The sequence below is a fragment of the Tamandua tetradactyla genome, chromosome 12, assembly GCF_023851605.1.
Source record: "Tamandua tetradactyla isolate mTamTet1 chromosome 12, mTamTet1.pri, whole genome shotgun sequence".
NCBI lineage: Eukaryota > Metazoa > Chordata > Mammalia > Pilosa > Myrmecophagidae > Tamandua > Tamandua tetradactyla.
The window spans coordinates 31,963,110-31,979,709 of NC_135338.1; the positions used below are offsets into that span (position 1 = coordinate 31,963,110).

The 16,600-nt window shown below is 45.2% G+C and overlaps 1 protein-coding gene and 1 non-coding gene across 4 annotated transcripts in view; one reads left to right on the top strand and one right to left on the bottom strand.

Moving 5' to 3' along the window:
* Positions 1 to 3,724: 3,724 nt before the first annotated feature.
* On the bottom strand, positions 3,725 to 3,795 carry TRNAS-GCU (transfer RNA serine (anticodon GCU)). Its single transcript has one exon. It is a non-coding gene; the product is annotated as a tRNA-Ser (tRNA).
* Positions 3,796 to 12,434: 8,639 nt separating this feature from the next.
* Positions 12,435 to 16,600, top strand: part of PAPLN (papilin, proteoglycan like sulfated glycoprotein) — a 50,009-nt gene continuing 45,843 nt past the window's right edge. Inside the window, exons 1-2 of one of the 3 annotated variants that reach the window (XM_077122966.1) lie at positions 12,435 to 13,368; positions 15,718 to 15,777. In XM_077122966.1, coding sequence (XP_076979081.1) covers positions 13,024 to 13,368; positions 15,718 to 15,777 — 405 coding nt within the window. In that variant the 5' untranslated portion in view covers positions 12,435 to 13,023. Of the gene's footprint in view, positions 13,369 to 13,889; positions 13,966 to 15,717; positions 15,778 to 16,600 lie in introns of those variants that run through there. The other 2 variants (XM_077122965.1, XM_077122967.1) reach the window with 2 other exon arrangements.

Consider the following 16,600-nt stretch of genomic DNA (forward strand, 5'->3'; position numbering starts at 1 on the left):
ATTTCTTCTTTTTCTTCATTCCTTGCCTTCTTCATGTCCTCCCTCAATTCATTGATTTGTTTTTTAAAGAGGTTTTCCATTTCTGTTTGTATATTCAGAATTAGTTATCTCAGCTCCTGTATCTCATTTGAACTATTGGTTTGTTCCTTTGACTGGGCCATATCTTCAATTTTCCTGGTGTGATTTGTTATTTTTTGCTGGCGTCTAGACATTTAATTACCTTAATTAGTTTATTCTGGAGATTGCTTTCACTTATCTTACCTAGCGTTTTCTTGCTGGATGAGTTTATTGTCTATCTGTTCTTTGAGCTTCAGTTCACCTTTTTCTGGGCCTCTAGCTTAAGTTTTGTTTAACAGAGGGTAAGTTTTCAGTTCTTGTTTTCTTGTTTCTTGTCCTGCTTGTAAGGTGCCTTTTCCCTCCCCACCCTTAGGAGGGTCTACATAGGTGTTACAGACTCCAGATGGGTTTTCCCAGACTAAACTGGCCTCCTATCAGGGGTAAGGAGTCACCTGCGTCAGTTTTCCCTGAGGGTGAGACCCAGCAGGTTGAAAGACTTTCCTGTGAAGTCTCTGGGCTCTGTTTTTCTTATCCTGCCCAGTATGTGGCACTTGTCTGTCTGTGGGTCCCACCAGCAAAAGATGTTGTGACTCCTTTCACTTTGGAAGGCTCTCCCTGCTGGGGGCATGGTGGAGACAGAGGAGAGGTTGTAGGCTGGTTTTAATGGCTTCAAATCACCAAGCCCTGGGGTTTGAATTCCTTGAGAGGGGGATTCCACCTAAGTTGGGCTTCACCCCTCCCCTGGGGAAGGCACACGTGGGAGATAGCCCTGAAAGCAGTCTGTTTCTGCCTATTCCTGGGGCAGTTGCAGCCCGAGTATTCCCACCGCTGAATCCAGAGGCAGCCAAGCCTCCGTAGAAACAGCCACAAAAACCTGTTTCATCCCCTTTCCTCTTTTTCAGTTAGCCCAATAAGCGACCTCCGCCTTGACCAGTTTCACCTGATATGGGGGCCTATTTTTAGTACTCAGAATTTATTAATGCCACACTTGGTGTTTGGTTTGACTCAGTCCCTGCTACTGTTAGAGTCTCTTTCCTTTCCCTCTGGGAAGCTGCCTGTGGAGGAGGGGCACCGGGTGCCGGCCGCCATGGCTTGGGGAACTCACGGTTCTAGAGACTCGCAGCCGGTCCAGCTGGTCCAGACTGGAGTACACTGTGTGTCCTGTCACTATTGTGGCTCCGGGAGCTGTTCTGTACTGTTTCTGGTTATTTAGTAGTTGTTCTGGAGGATGAACTAAAACGCGCACATTGCTAAGCTGCCATCTTGGTCCCTCCTCCCCTATTCCTATATATTTTATTATTTTAGTTGCTATTTGTATTAGTTAGGGTTCTCTAGAGAAACAGAATCAACAGGGAACACTCACAAATATAAAATTTATAGAAGTGTCTCACGTGACCACAGGAACGCAGAGTCCAAAATCCGCAGGGCAGGGTGTGAAGACGACAATTCTGATGTAGGGTCTGGACGAACTCCACAGAAAAGGCTCGCTGGCTGAAGCAAGAAAAGAGCCTGTCTCTTCTGCATCCTTCTTAAAAAGCTTCCAGTGATTAGACTGAGCATCACTCATTGCAGAAGACACTCCCCTTGGTTGTTCCAAATGGAATGTAGATGCAGCTGAAGTGATCATGATCTAATTCTATGAAATGTCCTCATTGCAATAGACAGGCCAGCACTTGCTCAACCAGACAAACAGGTACCACCACTTGGCCAAGTTCACACATGAAGGTGACCATGACGCTATTATAAAATGGAATTTTTTTCTTGATTTCCTCCTCAGATTGCTCATTGCTTATATAGAAACACTACTGATTTTTGCATGTTGATCTTGTATCCTGACACTTTGCTGAACTCATTTATTAGCTCTAGCAGCCTTGTTGTAGATTTTTTGGGACTTTCTGTATATATAGGATCATGTCATCTGCAAAAAGAAAAAGTTTTATTTCTTCCTTTTCAATGTGGATGCCTTTTATTTCCTTTTCTTGTGTATTTGCTCCTGCTAGAACTTCTAGCTCAATGTTGAGTAACAATAGTGACAGTAGGCAGCCTTGTCTTGTTCCAGATCTTAAAGGGAAAGCTTTCAGTCTTTCACCATTGAGTACAATGTTAGCTGTTTTTTTTTTTTTCAAATATGCCTTTTATCAGGCTGAGGAAGTCTCTTCCTATTCCTGTCTTGCAAAATGTTTTATTAAGGATACCGAATTTTGTCAAATGCCTTTTCTGTGTCAACTGATATGATTGTGTGGTTTTTCCCCTTCAATTTGTTAATATGGTGTATTACTTTAATTGATTTTCTTGTGTTGAAACACCCTTGCATACCTGGGATAAAACCCACTTGATCATGGTATATAATCCTTTTAATGTGCTATTGGATTCCATTTGCAAATATTTTGTTGAGGATTTTTGCATCCATATTCATTAGACAGACTGGTCTATAATTTTCTTTTCTTGTAGTAGATCTTTAACAGACTTTGGTATTAGGGTGATGTTGGCTTCATAGAAAAAGGTAGGTAGTGTTCCATGTTTTTAAATTTTTTTTTTTTTGGAATAGTTTGAGCAGGGGTGGTGTTTTAGTTTGGTAAAGCTGCCAGAATACAATATACCAGAAATTGATTGGCTTTTACAAAGAGGATTTATTAAGTTACAAGTTACAATTCTAAGGCTGTGAAAATGTCCAAATTAAAGCACCAACAAGAGGATATCTTCTTGGAGAAAAGCTGCTGGCATCCCCAGTTCCTCATTATAGATGGAAGGCACTTGGCAATGTCTGCTGGCCTTCTTTCCTAGGTTGGTTTCAAAATGGCTCTCTCAGCTCCTGTGGGTTCTTCTGGCTTCTCTTAGAGCATATTCTTTCTCTCTTAGCTTCTCTTGGCTCTGAGCTCTCTCCAAAATGTCTCTCCCTTAAGGAGTCCAGCAAACAGATTAACACCCACCTTGAATGGGTGGGGTCACATCTCCATGGAAACACCTAATTAAAAGGTCCCACCCAACAATAGGTCTGACCCTACAAGATTGGATTAAAAGCACAAGGCTTTTCTGGTATTTCAAACTAGCACAGTTGGCATTAATTCTTCTTGAAATGGTTGGTAGAATTAATCTGTGAAGCCATCTAGTCCTAGGCTTTTCTTTGATGATGGGTTTTTGATGACTGATTCAATATCTTTACTTGTGATTGGTTTGTTGAGGTGTTTCATGTATTTCTCGTGTGTTTGTAGAAAATTGTTCATTCATCTAAATTGTCTAATTGTTGGCATACAGTTGTTCATAGTATCCTCTTCTGATCTTTTCTATTTCTATGGGGTCAGTAGTAATGTCCACCCTCTCATTTCTGATTTTATTTATTTGCATCTTCTCTTTTTTTAATTTGTCAGTCTAGCTAAGGGCTTGTCAATTTTATTGATCTTCTCAAAGAACCAATTGTTGGTTTGGTTGATTCCCTCTATTGTTTTTTTGTTCTCAGTTCCATTGATTTCCACTCTAATCTTTGTTATTTCTTTTTGCTTGCTTTGGGATTCTTTACTATTACTTTTCTGTTTCCTCCAGGTGTGCAGATAAGTCTGATTTTAAGCTCTTTCTTCCTTCTTAATTTAGCTGCTTAGGGTTATCAATTTCCACTCTCAGCACTGCCTTTGCTGCATATGTTGCTTTGCTATTGTTGTTGTTTTTTGGGTGTATAGACCAGGAATCAAACCTGGGTCTCCTGCATAGCAGGCAAGCATTCTACCACTGTACCACCCATGCAACCTATCCCATAAGTTTTGATATGATGTGTTCTCGTTTTCATTCATCTTGAGATATTTACTCATTTGTCTTGCAATTTCTTCTTTGAACCACTGATTGTTTAAGAGTATGTTGTTTAACCTCCATATATTTCTGAATTTTCCAGGTCTCTTTTGATTATTGATTTCCACCTTCATTCCATTATGATTACAGAAAGTGCTCTGTAAATTTCAATCTTTGTAAATTTATTGAGACTTCACTTTGTTTCTCAACATATGGCCTATCCTTGAGAATGACCCATGAGTACCTGAAAAAATGTATATCCTGGTGTTTTGGGGTGCAATGTTCTGTAAATGTCTGTTAGGTCTCATTCATTTATCATATTATTCAAGTTCTCTGTTTCCTTATTGATCCTCTGTCTAGATGTTCTATATATTAATAAGAGTGGTATAGTGAAGTCTACAACTATTATTGTAGAGATATCTATTAGTCCTTTTCAGTTTATCCAGTGCTTGCCTCATGTATTTTGGGGCACCCTTGCTAGGTGCATAACTATTTCTGATTGTTATTTCTTCTTGGTGGATCATACCTTTTATTAATATATAATGTCCTTCTTTGTCTCATAACATTCTGCATTTAAAATCTATTTTGTCAGATATTATATAGCTACCCCCAGCTTTTTTTTGGTTCCTTTTTATATGGATTGCTTTTTTTCAACCTTTCACTTTCAACCTACTTGTATCCTTGGGTCTAAGGTGAGTCTCTTATAGACAGCATATAGATGGATCATTTTTTTTTGTTCCCCATATTATTTATTTTTATTCCATATGTTCTACTTGTCTGTTGACAAGGTAGATAAAAGGAGCATCAGACACAAGGTTTTCACAATCACACAGTCACATTGTCAAAGCTATATCATTATTCAATCCTCATCAAGAAACATGGCTACTGGAACACAGCTCTACATTTTCAGGCAGTTCCCTCCAGCCTCTCCATTACATCTTGGATAACAAGGTGATATCTCCTTAATGCGTAAGAATAACCTCCAGGATAACCTCTCAACTCTGTTTGGAATCTCTCAGCCATTGACACTTTGTCTCATTTCACTCTTCCCCCTTTTGGTCAAGAAGGTTTTCTCAATCCCTTGATGCTAAGTTTTAGCTCATTCTAGGGTTTTTCTCAATCCCTTGATGCTGAGTCTCAGCTCATTGGATCAATTTTTTTTTTATCCATTTTGCCAATCTTTGTCTTTTTTATTGTTGTGTTTAATTCATTAGCATTCATGTTATTACTGTAAAGACAGTACTTACTTCAAAAATTTTGTCCTTTGACTCTTACAAAGGACTTGTGCCAGTTGGAAAGGACTATGCAACCTAGAAAAGCCATGTTTTAATTCTGATCCCTATGTGGAGGCAGCCACTTCTTTTAATCCTTATTCAGCACCATAGGTTGGAAACTTGATTAGATTATATCTACAAAGGTGTGACAAACCCAATTGTGGATATTAACCTTTTATTAGAGGGAGATGTGACTCCACATATTCCAGGTGGGTCTTGATTAAGTCTTGATCCTTTAAAAGAGGAATCATCTTGGAAAGAGCCATGAGAGCCTATGCAGTCAGAGACCTTTGGAGATGAAGAAGGAAAAGGCCCCTGGTGGAGCTTCATGAAATAAGAATCCTGAAGAGAAAACTAGCAGACACCGCCATGTTTGCCATGTGCCTTTCCAGTTGAGAAAGAAACCCTAAATGTCATTGGCCTTCTTGAACCAAGGTATTTTCCCCTGGATGCCTTAGATTGGATATTTCTATAGCCTTGCTTTAATTTGGACATTTTCACAGCCTTAGAAGTATAAGCTTACAATTTAATAAATTCCCCTATTTAAAAGCTGTTCTGTTTCTGGTATATCACATTCTGGAAGCTTGCAAACCAGAACATAAATCATATATTATTTTTGTCTCTCTTTTAGTTACCGTCACTGATAATCTTCATTTCTACACTCTCCACTAAGTCTCTCTCTCCTGTCTCTCTTTTCAGCCTGTAGAACTCCTTCTAGTATTTCTTGTTGGGCCAGTCCCTTGTTAAAAAACTCTCCCAGCTTCTGTTTATCTGTGAATATTTTAAACTCTCCCTTTGTTTCTGAATGACAGTTTTGCCAAATATAGAATTCTTAGCTGGCAGTTTTTCTCTCTCAATATCTTAATATATCAGACCATTCATTGCCTTCTCATCTCCATAGTTTTTTGATGAAAAATCAGCAATAAGTCTTATTAAGCATCCCTTGTATGTGATGGATCACTTTTCTCTTGATTCTTTCAGAATTCTCCTTTTATCTTTGGCAGTCTGATTAGTATGTGTCTTGGAGTAGATATATTTGGAATTATTCTGTTTAGAGTTCATTGTGCCTCCTGGTATATACATTCATGTCTTTCAAAGAAGTTGGGAAGTTTTCAGCCATTATTTCCTCAAATCCTCTTTCTGTCTCCTTTCCCTTCTCTTCTCCTTCTGGTACACCAATGATGTATGTATTTGTGTGCTTCATGCTGCCTTCAATTCCCTGAAACCCTGTTCAATTTTTTCCCTTCTTTTATCATTTTGTTCTTTTGTCTTTTTAATTTTGGGTGCTTTGTCTTCTAGTTTGCTGGTCCTTTCTTCTGCCTGTTCAAACCTGTTGTTGTATGCCTTTAGCATACTTTAAATTTCATTTGTTGTGCCTTTCTCATAAGCTCTGTTATTTTTCTTTGCATGCTTTCAAATTCTTCTTTATGTTCATCTAGTTTCTTCTTAATGTCCTTTATCTGTTTAGCCAATTTCCTTAATCTCCTTGAACTGATGTAGATTTGTGTGAACATCTTTGATTAGTTCCAAATTCTATATCTCCTTTGACTGTTTAATTACTTTGCTTGCCTGGGCCATATCTTTCTGTTTCTTGATATGGCTTAAAATTTTTTGCTTATCTAGAAATCTGATTAATTTGATGAAATTATTCTGAAGATTGGTTTCTCTCTTTTGTATAGAATCTTGTTAATTTGGTTTATGTTAAGGCTCTTCTTTGACATTTTCTCTGCTGGCTGACCTCATACCTTGCATTGACCTTTGTCAGGAAACTGAGGGGGCTTAGGGGGGTTCATTTAGGCTCTTAAAGAGTGTTCAGATATTGAGCTTCTCCAAAGGAGACTGTAACCGAGATCCTTGCAGAAGGGGGGTTGTGTGTTCCCTTGTGTAAGGAAGGGAATGAGATTTCAGGGCTGGATCTGCCATATGGGGGCCAATAAGGAGAGGTTGTCTGGATAGCCCCTTCTGTTCCCTCTTCCCTGCTGCTCTCCTGGCTCAGGTCTCATTCTCCAGGGTAGTGTTCTGTCCCTAGTTTCTTCACATGGTGTCACCATCCTCCTGGTATCCTTACTGAGGTTGGGGCAGACAGGATAGGTACACATTAGGCCCCGTGTCACTGAGGAGCACCCCAGGGACACTTGGTTCTTTCTCTCTGGTTGGCTTTCACGTTTGAACAGAGGGTAGGGAGAGGTATATTTCTGTCCCAGGTTTAAGTTAAACAACAATCTCCTCCTGTCAAAAGCCAGGTGGTTTATGACAGCCACTTGTCAGGCACTCTGGGCATTGGACTTCTCATTCTGGTGATCTTGCTTGGTATTTCAAAGAGCAGGTGTGGATATGAGAATGAGAGAAACAAAAGGGATTGATGTGGGATATAGAAGTATTTTTTTTTAATATTTTTACTGACAAATCTTCACAAACATACAGTCCATACATGGTATACAATCAATGACTCACAATATCATGACATAGTTGTGTAGTCTTCTCCATAACCATTTTTTTATGAAACATAACCACACACAAACACAAATATTCTTACCATATGATCATTCCATTCTTGTTATATAATCAGTTACTCACAAAATCATCACATAGTTGTATATTCATCATCATGATCATTTCTCAGAACATTTGCATCAATTCAGAAAAAGAAATAAAAAGAAAACAGAAAAAAACTCATACATACCATACCCCTTACCTCTCCTTTTTATTGATCACTAGCATTTCAATCTACTAAATTTATTTTAACATTTGTTCCATTATTTATTTATTTTTAATCCATATGTTCTACTTGTCTGTCAATAAGGTAGATAAAAGGAACATCAGACACAAGGTTTTCACAACTACACAGTCACATTGCAAAAGCTGATATAGAAGTATTTAACTCTCTCCTTCCTCATCCTCCTATCCTTTGAATGACTCTATTAAGGCAAGTGGATATATGTTTTGGAGGTTGAAACATACATTTTTTTTTTTCGCTTATGGACTCTTAGTGGGCTATAGCATAAGTTCTGTGACTTTTAGAATGGAAATATTTTAATATTCAGGTTGTAAGAATTGTTTTATTCTAAATTAAAATATAACACTACAATGTAGTCCCCTAAAAGAATGCAAACTTCCAGAGTGCAAGGCTGACGTGGTGCATTGGAGCTGGCTCTCCCAGGATTGGGAATGCTGACGGTACTTTTCTTCCCAACTACTTGTTTAGTGACATCGCCTTGATAGCTTGAAAACAGCGATTGGGAACATTTACACCAGGGATTTGGTCAATGCTACTGTGATGGTTAGATTCTGGTGTCAACTTCACCAAATGATTATGCCCAGTTGTCTGATCAGGCAAGCACTGGTTTCTGACCATTGCTGCAAGGATATTTCATGGCTAACCAGTTGATTGCATATGTGGTGTGTGGCTGATTACGTCTGAGATCAACAAAGATGTGTCTCCAAAAACAAGCTAATCCAATCAGTTGAAGACTTTTAAGGAAGAAGAGACACTCCTTCACTATTTTTTCAGCCAGTGAGCCTCTCATGGAGTTTGTCCAGACCCTTCTTTGGAAATGAAACATGTATCATATCTGTCCTTTGTTTGCGTATTGGCAGCAGATAACTTGTTTTGAGTTTCACAAGTCCGGAGCCAGAAGAGAATTTTTGCCTTTTAGGTATGGTTTAATGTGATGTGTATAGTTGCCAAGTTGACAGGGATGGACATGTGGTAGATGTGTTCAGGTATCAACTTGGCCAAGTGATGGTGCCTAGTTCTGTTGCTGTGGACTTGAACCATTGGCACATGAAACTCACCTGTAGCTGATTACATCTGCAGTCGGCTAGGGGGAGTGCCTTCCACAATGAATGATGTTTAATTTAGTTAGCTGGAGGCTTAAAAGAGAGAGGTCAGAAGAGAGGTCAACGCAGCACAGTCCAAGCAGCTCAGCAAACTTCATCTCAGCACTCACAGCTTTATCTCAGCACTCACAGCTTCATCTCAGCACTCACAGCTCAGCCCAGATGTTTGGAGATGCAGAAAGGAATCACCCCGGGGGAAGCTGTTGGAACCCAGAAGTTAGGAAGGAAGACCAGCAGACAGCAGAGAACCTCAGATGAAAGTTAGCTGCCTTTCCTCTGAAGAACTACAACTTTTTAACTAAGCAAGTCCTCTTTTATTAAAAGCCAATCCATCCCTGGTATGTTGCATTGTGGCAGCTTTGGCAGACTAAAACAGCTACAAAGCAGGGCTCCCCCCCCCCCCCACTACCACACACACACATACACATACACACATAGCAGGTTGGTAAGCATTTACCACCACTGGATGGGTCTATTTCCAGCTTCTGACACCAAATAGGCACTCAAATATTCAAGGAATGAGTAAATGGAAGAACAACCCCCACTTCAAGAAGGAAGAAGAGAAGCAGCATCACCCAAATTGTACTAACAAGAATATGAGAACTCCTGTGTATGAGGTGCTGCAGGGAGTAGCAGACACTTATTTTCTGGGGGTGGCCCAGCATAGGAACCCCTTCCCATTTGGGGGGCCTCCCAATTCTTGTATTCTCAGGTCCTGGCAGCCAGGATAGAGCATGGTCCTGCTGGGGTTTGAGCAGACAAGGACAACTTAGGTTTTTATCTTGGGAGTAGCAGGTGGCAAAGGTCAGAATTGCCTAAAAGTGGTGGTGGCAGCAGTCCAATGTCCAGTGGGCTAGCTCCTAACCAGAACTGTTCCTGGGCCATGGCAGGGGTCCCAGCTCTTTCTGTGCCTGATTCTTCAGCCTGCTTGTCGATTCCATGAGTGCACAATGTTCTCCTCTAGGTAATAACTTCTCTGTTTAAGTTAACTAAGTCCTTTTCTGTGGTTTGCAACCAAGAACCCTGTGTCACTTCATTCCCTGAAGAAGCAGACGCCAAAATAGGACTAGATTTTCAAGGAACTTAGTGGAGAAATGTCTGTGAAGATCAAGGGGGAAGGAGAAATAGAGATTTCAGGAGGCCTGGAGGCTGTGCTCAGCCAGCTTTACACCACAAGCTCTCAAGAGACACACCTTCAGGGCTGCCACAAACCTTACCTGGTATAGGTGCAAGGATGAAAAGGACAGATCTTTGCCCTGAAAAAGTTCACAATTTAGAGGCAAGAAGAAAGACCACTGCAGTTGCTAGAGCAAAGCTGGCCCCAGTGGAGCACAGAGGCAGGTGTGAGGGGAGTTCCTGGAGCAGATGGGCCAAAGGCTCTGGAGGTTTTGTGTTCTCACTTCTCCCTACAGCCTTCTTCTGCAACCCAACCACAGACTGGTCACTGATTTCCCGGCCTGGTTCCTGGACCTGGGATCTGCAGGGATGATGAAAACGTAAGGTAACTAGGTGTTTTAGCTTGTAAGTTGACAGAATGCAATATACCAGCAATGGAATAGCTTTTTAAAAGGGAATTGATTAAGTTGCAAGTTTACAGTTCTAAGGCCATGAAAATGTCCAAATTAAAGCACCAACAAGAAGTTACCTTCACTCAAGAAAGACTGATGCTGTCTGGAACAGCTCTGTCAGCTGGGAAGTCATGTGGCTGGTGTGTATTGGGGTCTTTGGGTTCTGGACACCTCTTCAGCCGGGAGGGCACACAGCGACATCTGCTAGCTCTCTCTCCTCATTTCATAAGTCTTCCCTGGGGGTACCTTCCTTCTGCACCTCCAAAGATCTCTGGCTGTTCGTTCTGAAACTTTTCCAAGATGATTCCTTCTTAAACTGCTCCGGTAAGCAACCCCATCTTGAATGGGTGGAGACACACCTCCATGGAAATCATCTAATTGAAAGTTACCACCCATAATTGGGTGGGTCATATCTCCACGGAAACAATTAAAAAAAAAGATAGCTTCCACCCAGCAATATTGAATGAGGATTAAACAACTTGGCTTTTCTGGGGTACACAGCAGATTTAAACTGGCACACCAGGATACAGGTAGAGGGAGCATGGGGCAGAGAGAGAACTTCTTTTTCTTTTTAAATAATTTCAAACTGATAAGATGGTTGTAGAAACAATACAGAAGCTATGCAGAGAATTCCAATATATCCCTATCCAGATATGCAGATTTATGAACTTCTAACATTCTGCCGCTTTCATTGTATCATTCTGCTTATCTATTTATTCTCTAAACATCTGAGAGTAGGTTGCAAACATCCGTCATGCTCCTTGAACACTTAACACTGGCAGGTATATTTCCTAAGAACAGGGATATTCATTTCTGTGGCCCCCTCAAGTCAATCATCAAGTTCAAGAAAATTAACCTGGATATAAAGCTTACGGTCTACATTCCAATTTTTTCTTCTATTGTCCCATTAAAGGAGGAACTAATTTTTACTCAGTACCTAGTAGGAGCTGTATGGAAGCCAGTTACTTCCCTACTCCACCACCCTCTGTGTGAGGCTCAAGTGAGCAGGCTGAGTGAAGCTTATGGAGGCGACATGGCTTGCTCAAGTTCACCGATACTCAGAGGCACAGCAGGTTTCCAACCCAGGTCTGTATGCCCCAAAAGCTGTGCTCTTTCTGCCTCCCTGGGCTGCCCCTACAACTCAGATGGAAGGGGGTGTCTGGTGCAGCCAGTGAGAGACATAGGGCCGGTGCAGAATGGGGATTTATAATGGGAGGGAGAGGCGCACACTTTTTCCTGGAATCTTCTTCCTAAACCACTGTTGGCCCACCAAATGAGTGCGGCGTACTCTAACTGCCGGGTCCCTTCCGAGGTACTTGCCCACGTCAGTCATTGGTGGAGCCTTAATACCATGTGTGGATTCTTCCTCCTCAAACTTCAGGCCTGCTTTGCAGCTGGGGCGGGAGTAAGAAATCATAGGCCTGGATGTGGAAGAAGGGATCAAAAGAAAACATAGGAACAGAGCGGGAAGGTGAAGTCCTTGGACTTTGGCCACCCACCACACACTCCATAGCATGGAAAAGCTGCCACCTCCCACGAAACAGGGGGCCAAGTGTCCAAGACTCCAGACTGGAGGGGGCAGGGAGTGGGGAAATGGAAGAAACTATTTTCCTTCTCTAAAGAAACTCTGGGTAATTCCACTCTCCTTTCTCTGCCAAGCTTTATCTTTGCCTAAGAATTCACACAACTCCCTGGAGGCCCATGCTACACAGCTGCTGCTCCTTTTTTTCTTCATTGATGGGTAAGAAATGGGCCTGGTTTAAATTGTTTATATTTTAAATAAGCATTTCATCTGAGCATCAGTGGCCGCCCAGAGAGAAGTGCTGCGGGAGGAGGGTTCTGAAGAGGGGGGGAGCTTAGTACAAGTTACTGTTCTCTGGAGGCTGGGGAGAAATGATTCATTCCAGATCAGGCAAGGGGCTGGCACAAAAGAGGATGGAGGAAGGGGACCAGCCTTTGTGACCTCCCTGCCTCACAATGTATACTAGACATAGGGCCATTTTTCTAGGGATGGGTAAACGTCAGTTCCAAAAAAGGGATGGCAAACAAGGAGTTACTTGGTTGAGAAAGAGGACAGCCAAGGAAGGAAATTAAATTTATCACATTTATCGAGCCCCTATCATGATGCCTATTAGTGAACTAGCACCGGCAAAGTAATTTTTCTTTTTTTAAGTTGTGTGGCAGGCCTTACCCTCAGGAACTTCACAGATGAGCCAGAGACTGACACCACAATGTGATGTACCAGAGAACTACAGCAGACAGGGATGAAAACTGAGGGAGCGCTACCTGCAGTGGTGTTAGGGAAGGCTTCACAGAGGAGGTGACATTTGACCAAGGTGTTGAGGGATGAGTAGGAGTTAGTCAAGCAGAGGGAATTAGCAAGGCATTCTAGGCAGTGGAGAAGCGGCTGGGAGGTGGGAAACAGCAGCAATGTGTATGCGAAACTCAGTTGTGGCTGAAGTGCAGAGTTCAGGGATGGGGGACAAGGAAGTGACTGGACACAAATGTGTGATGTGAGGGTAGGGCACAGATTCGGAAGGCTTGAAGAAAAGGAACGGACTTGCAGAGGTGACTGGCTCTGGCCCAAGAGAGGAAAGACCAGGTGCCGGCAGGATGGAAGACAAGCTAAGCCTTGGCACAAACCCAGTGGGGTGGAGGCCCTAGTCACCGCGGGCCCCCTCCTCGGGGCACTGTACTCCCAGCGCGGCTGGGTGGGTGTCAGCAGGCAGGGTGGGGGCGGAAACGAGTCTACATTCCAATTGTTTGGAAAAATCCAACCTCCACGGGCATTCGGCTCTGCCGGGAAAACCTTCCGGGCTCGGATTGGGGCGGCCACCGCGCCCCGAGAGGTAGGTAGGCAGGCGGAGGGAAAGGAAACAGCGCTCGGCGGCGGGGGGCGGCAACGGGCTTCTGTGGGAAGTCGCCCGCCTGGCTTTGGGGCACAGCGACGTCGGAGGAAGTGGGAACTACCGGAGCAGACCCGCGCCTCGGCTCTTCTCGCCGCCGCGGGCGCAGGGTCGGGTCACCGCTTGGCCCCGCGCGCCCTCCGGGGGGGCCACCCGCGGGGGCTGTACCCGGCCGACGCGCCGCGAACCCCGCGGGCGGCACCGCGCAGAGTCCCGCCTCCCCACCTTCCTGGGGTCGGATGTGGCAGCCAGGGCCGCCGCCGAGACCGAGAACTCGGGAGACCCAGCGTGTCCTCTCCGCGGAGGTGCCGCTGAGGCCGTGGGCCTGGCGTGCCCGGCCCGACCCCCCGTTGCTGACTGCACCTGCCTGGCGGCCCCGCGCCTCGGGTCGGAAATGGCACCCTTCAGCCTTTGACCCCGAGCGCCCGGCGCGTTCCCCCGACTAGGGTGGGGGTGGGCGGGGCGGGGCGCGGGGCCGTTCTCCGGGTCTGGAAGGGAGTCGGTGCGGCACGTTCCCGGAGCCGGGCGGCGGGACGCTGGGTAAGCCCAGGGCGGGCAAACGCGGGGCAGGGTCCCTGGGTGGGGTGCACGGGGAAGGGAATCGTGCTGGCCTGGGGGCCTCGGCGCCTGCTGGTCGGTGGGGCGGGAGAAGGTGCGCTCAGAGACCCTCAGACGCCCGCCCCGAGTGCGGCACAACAGACGCGTTCCTCGCAAGGTCTTGCGTATGTTTTGGGGTCACTCACACCGCATGCTCAGTGCGCCCCCGGAGCCTGCAGCAGGGGGAGGTCGAGGCCGCCCCGCCCACAGAGTCGGTCCGCAGAGTCTCCCAGTGGCCAAGACCCTGGACCATTCCCACCCTGGAGTCGGTCAGGACTTTTGTTTTGGCTACCCAATAAGTTTTCAAAAACTTAAGTTTTCATGCTTTGGCGGCTTTGGAATAGCAGATATGGGATCGTGGGCCAGTGATAATTGTAGCGGTGGTGGCAATAGTGGGAGCAATTATATTATCAGTAAAATTCTTTCCCCCGGCGCTTCCTTTAGTCTCCCCCTTCGGTTCAGCCCCCCCTCTAAAGGCATGTCTCCTATGGATGAAGCAGAGCCCATTCCTCATTTTTGTCATTAGCCCTAGAATGAGGCTCCTTCAGTAATGCCTGCTCCCCCTTCCTGCACCGATGTTGTTGTGGGAGCTGCTGCACAGCAGGGCCAGGCAGACGGCAGGCAGCAAACAGTCTCCCCAACCCACTGTCAATCCTAGGAATCTCTGATTTGCCTACGTGAAAACAATGACTAAATGAGTCATTGTTCGTGCCAAATTAACGAGTATGGTTAAAAGTGTCAGTTTAAATTTTGCTGAACCTGCCCTTCTGCTCTATTTTATCCTTGTAAACCGAAGCCGTTTAACATTTTTTTAATTAGAGAGAATATTGATAGAAGCACAGACTTTCAAATTTAAATATACAAGTCAGTACTTGTTTATCTGATGTTTCCACCCAACGGCGCACTTATGTCATTCTCCAGTACAGCGACGCGTACATACATGCGTCCACATTGCGTACTGCACGTGTGCGGGGCAGGCGTACACCACACAGCGCACACACCGTACACGTGCACACATCCCGCACAAGGGCACACGCTGCCGGTGCACACGCATGCATGCATGCACGCACTGCACACATTCTACACAAACATTGCACACGCTGTACACGCACAGTGCACATGCACTGCTTACGTACAGGTTAAGGAGCCTGCTTGTGGAGCTTTCCCTGGGCAGAGAAAAGCTGGCTTGCGTTTACAATAGGATACAATTAACATTTTTAAAAGGTGTCTTCAGAGGCTTTTAAAAATCCACATAATATTAACGAGTTTTTAAAAAATACCGATGGCTCTTTAAAAAAGAAATCTCTGCTGAATTAAAAATTCAGTGAGTCTGATTACTTTGATTCTGAAGTCCCTGATTTTTAAAAAACATAGTATTTTTAATTGCCCTCCTTCCCACCCACTCCCCTTTTTTTCTAAAACCCTGAAATAAGCTGTTCCTGAGCTTCTGCCAATGGTAGGTGAGCTTCCTCTCCTTCCCGCGAGGGTCGCTCCAAGGTTCTCTCGAGCCCCGCGGCGCTCCGTCTCCTGTCTCTGCGGGGGTCCCGGCCACCTGTGGGCAACGGGGCGGGAATGACACGCGCGCGCACCCCGCGCCCCCAATCGAGGCAGTGGCCTGAGCCCCGGGGTTGTCGCGGAGGGGGCGGCCCCTTGCCACTGCCCCGCGCGCGGGCTCTGACGTGGTCCTTCCCGCAGGGGGAGATGCGGCTGCTCCTGCTGGTGCTCCTGCTGCCGAGCCCGGCGCCCGCGTCGTCGGTGAGTGCGGCCTGGCGGGCCCGGGAGGGCAGCAGAGGGCTGCGGAGAGGGTGGGGAACTCCCGGGAGGACGCCCGCGGCTCAGGACTGGGAAGGAGGCGCCCTGCCACGGGCTGGAGCCGGCCATCCGCCCCTGAGTTCCTTCCGAAAAGGGCGGGAAGGTTGAAGCCAAGAAATGTTAGCAGGAATGACAACTTCTCGCCAGCCTCCCCTTCAGGGCTCCATGGAGTCCAGGCTAATGTGGGAAAACCCCCCTACCCTCTACCTCACCCCTCCAGCCCCGTGGCCTTCTGAGTTGGAAGGTGCCTCTGGTGGTGAAGTAGAGAGAGTCTGGAGGGAGGGGGGTCGATTCTGGGGCCAGCCTATGGTGGCCCATCTCACCTGCTGCCTGCCTGGGACAGAAGGCAGCTGCCCCTCAGCAGGGTTTGGGTGCCAGAGATCCCCCTTCCCCTTGGGGTTACCATCTAGAGCAGCACTGCCCGATAGAATTTTCTGAGCTGATGGAGATGTTCTGTGCTGTTCTGTCCAGTAAGATAACCACCAGGGTCATGTGGCTGGTGATCACTGGAAATCTTGTTAGTGCAACTGAGGAGCTGAGTTTTTAATTCTCTTTGATTTTAATTAATTTAAATTCAAATAGCCACATGTGGCTACTGTATTAGAACGAACTAGCAAATCTAGAGAGTGGGTATATGGATCCCCCTGATGTTTAGAGTAGTTGTTTTTATTAATAGGTGCCAAAAGACGGGCTCCCTGAAGCACGTGCTGGAGTCCTGAAGACTTAGAGGGAGTCTTCTAGACTGCAGAACCCATTTTTGGTGGGG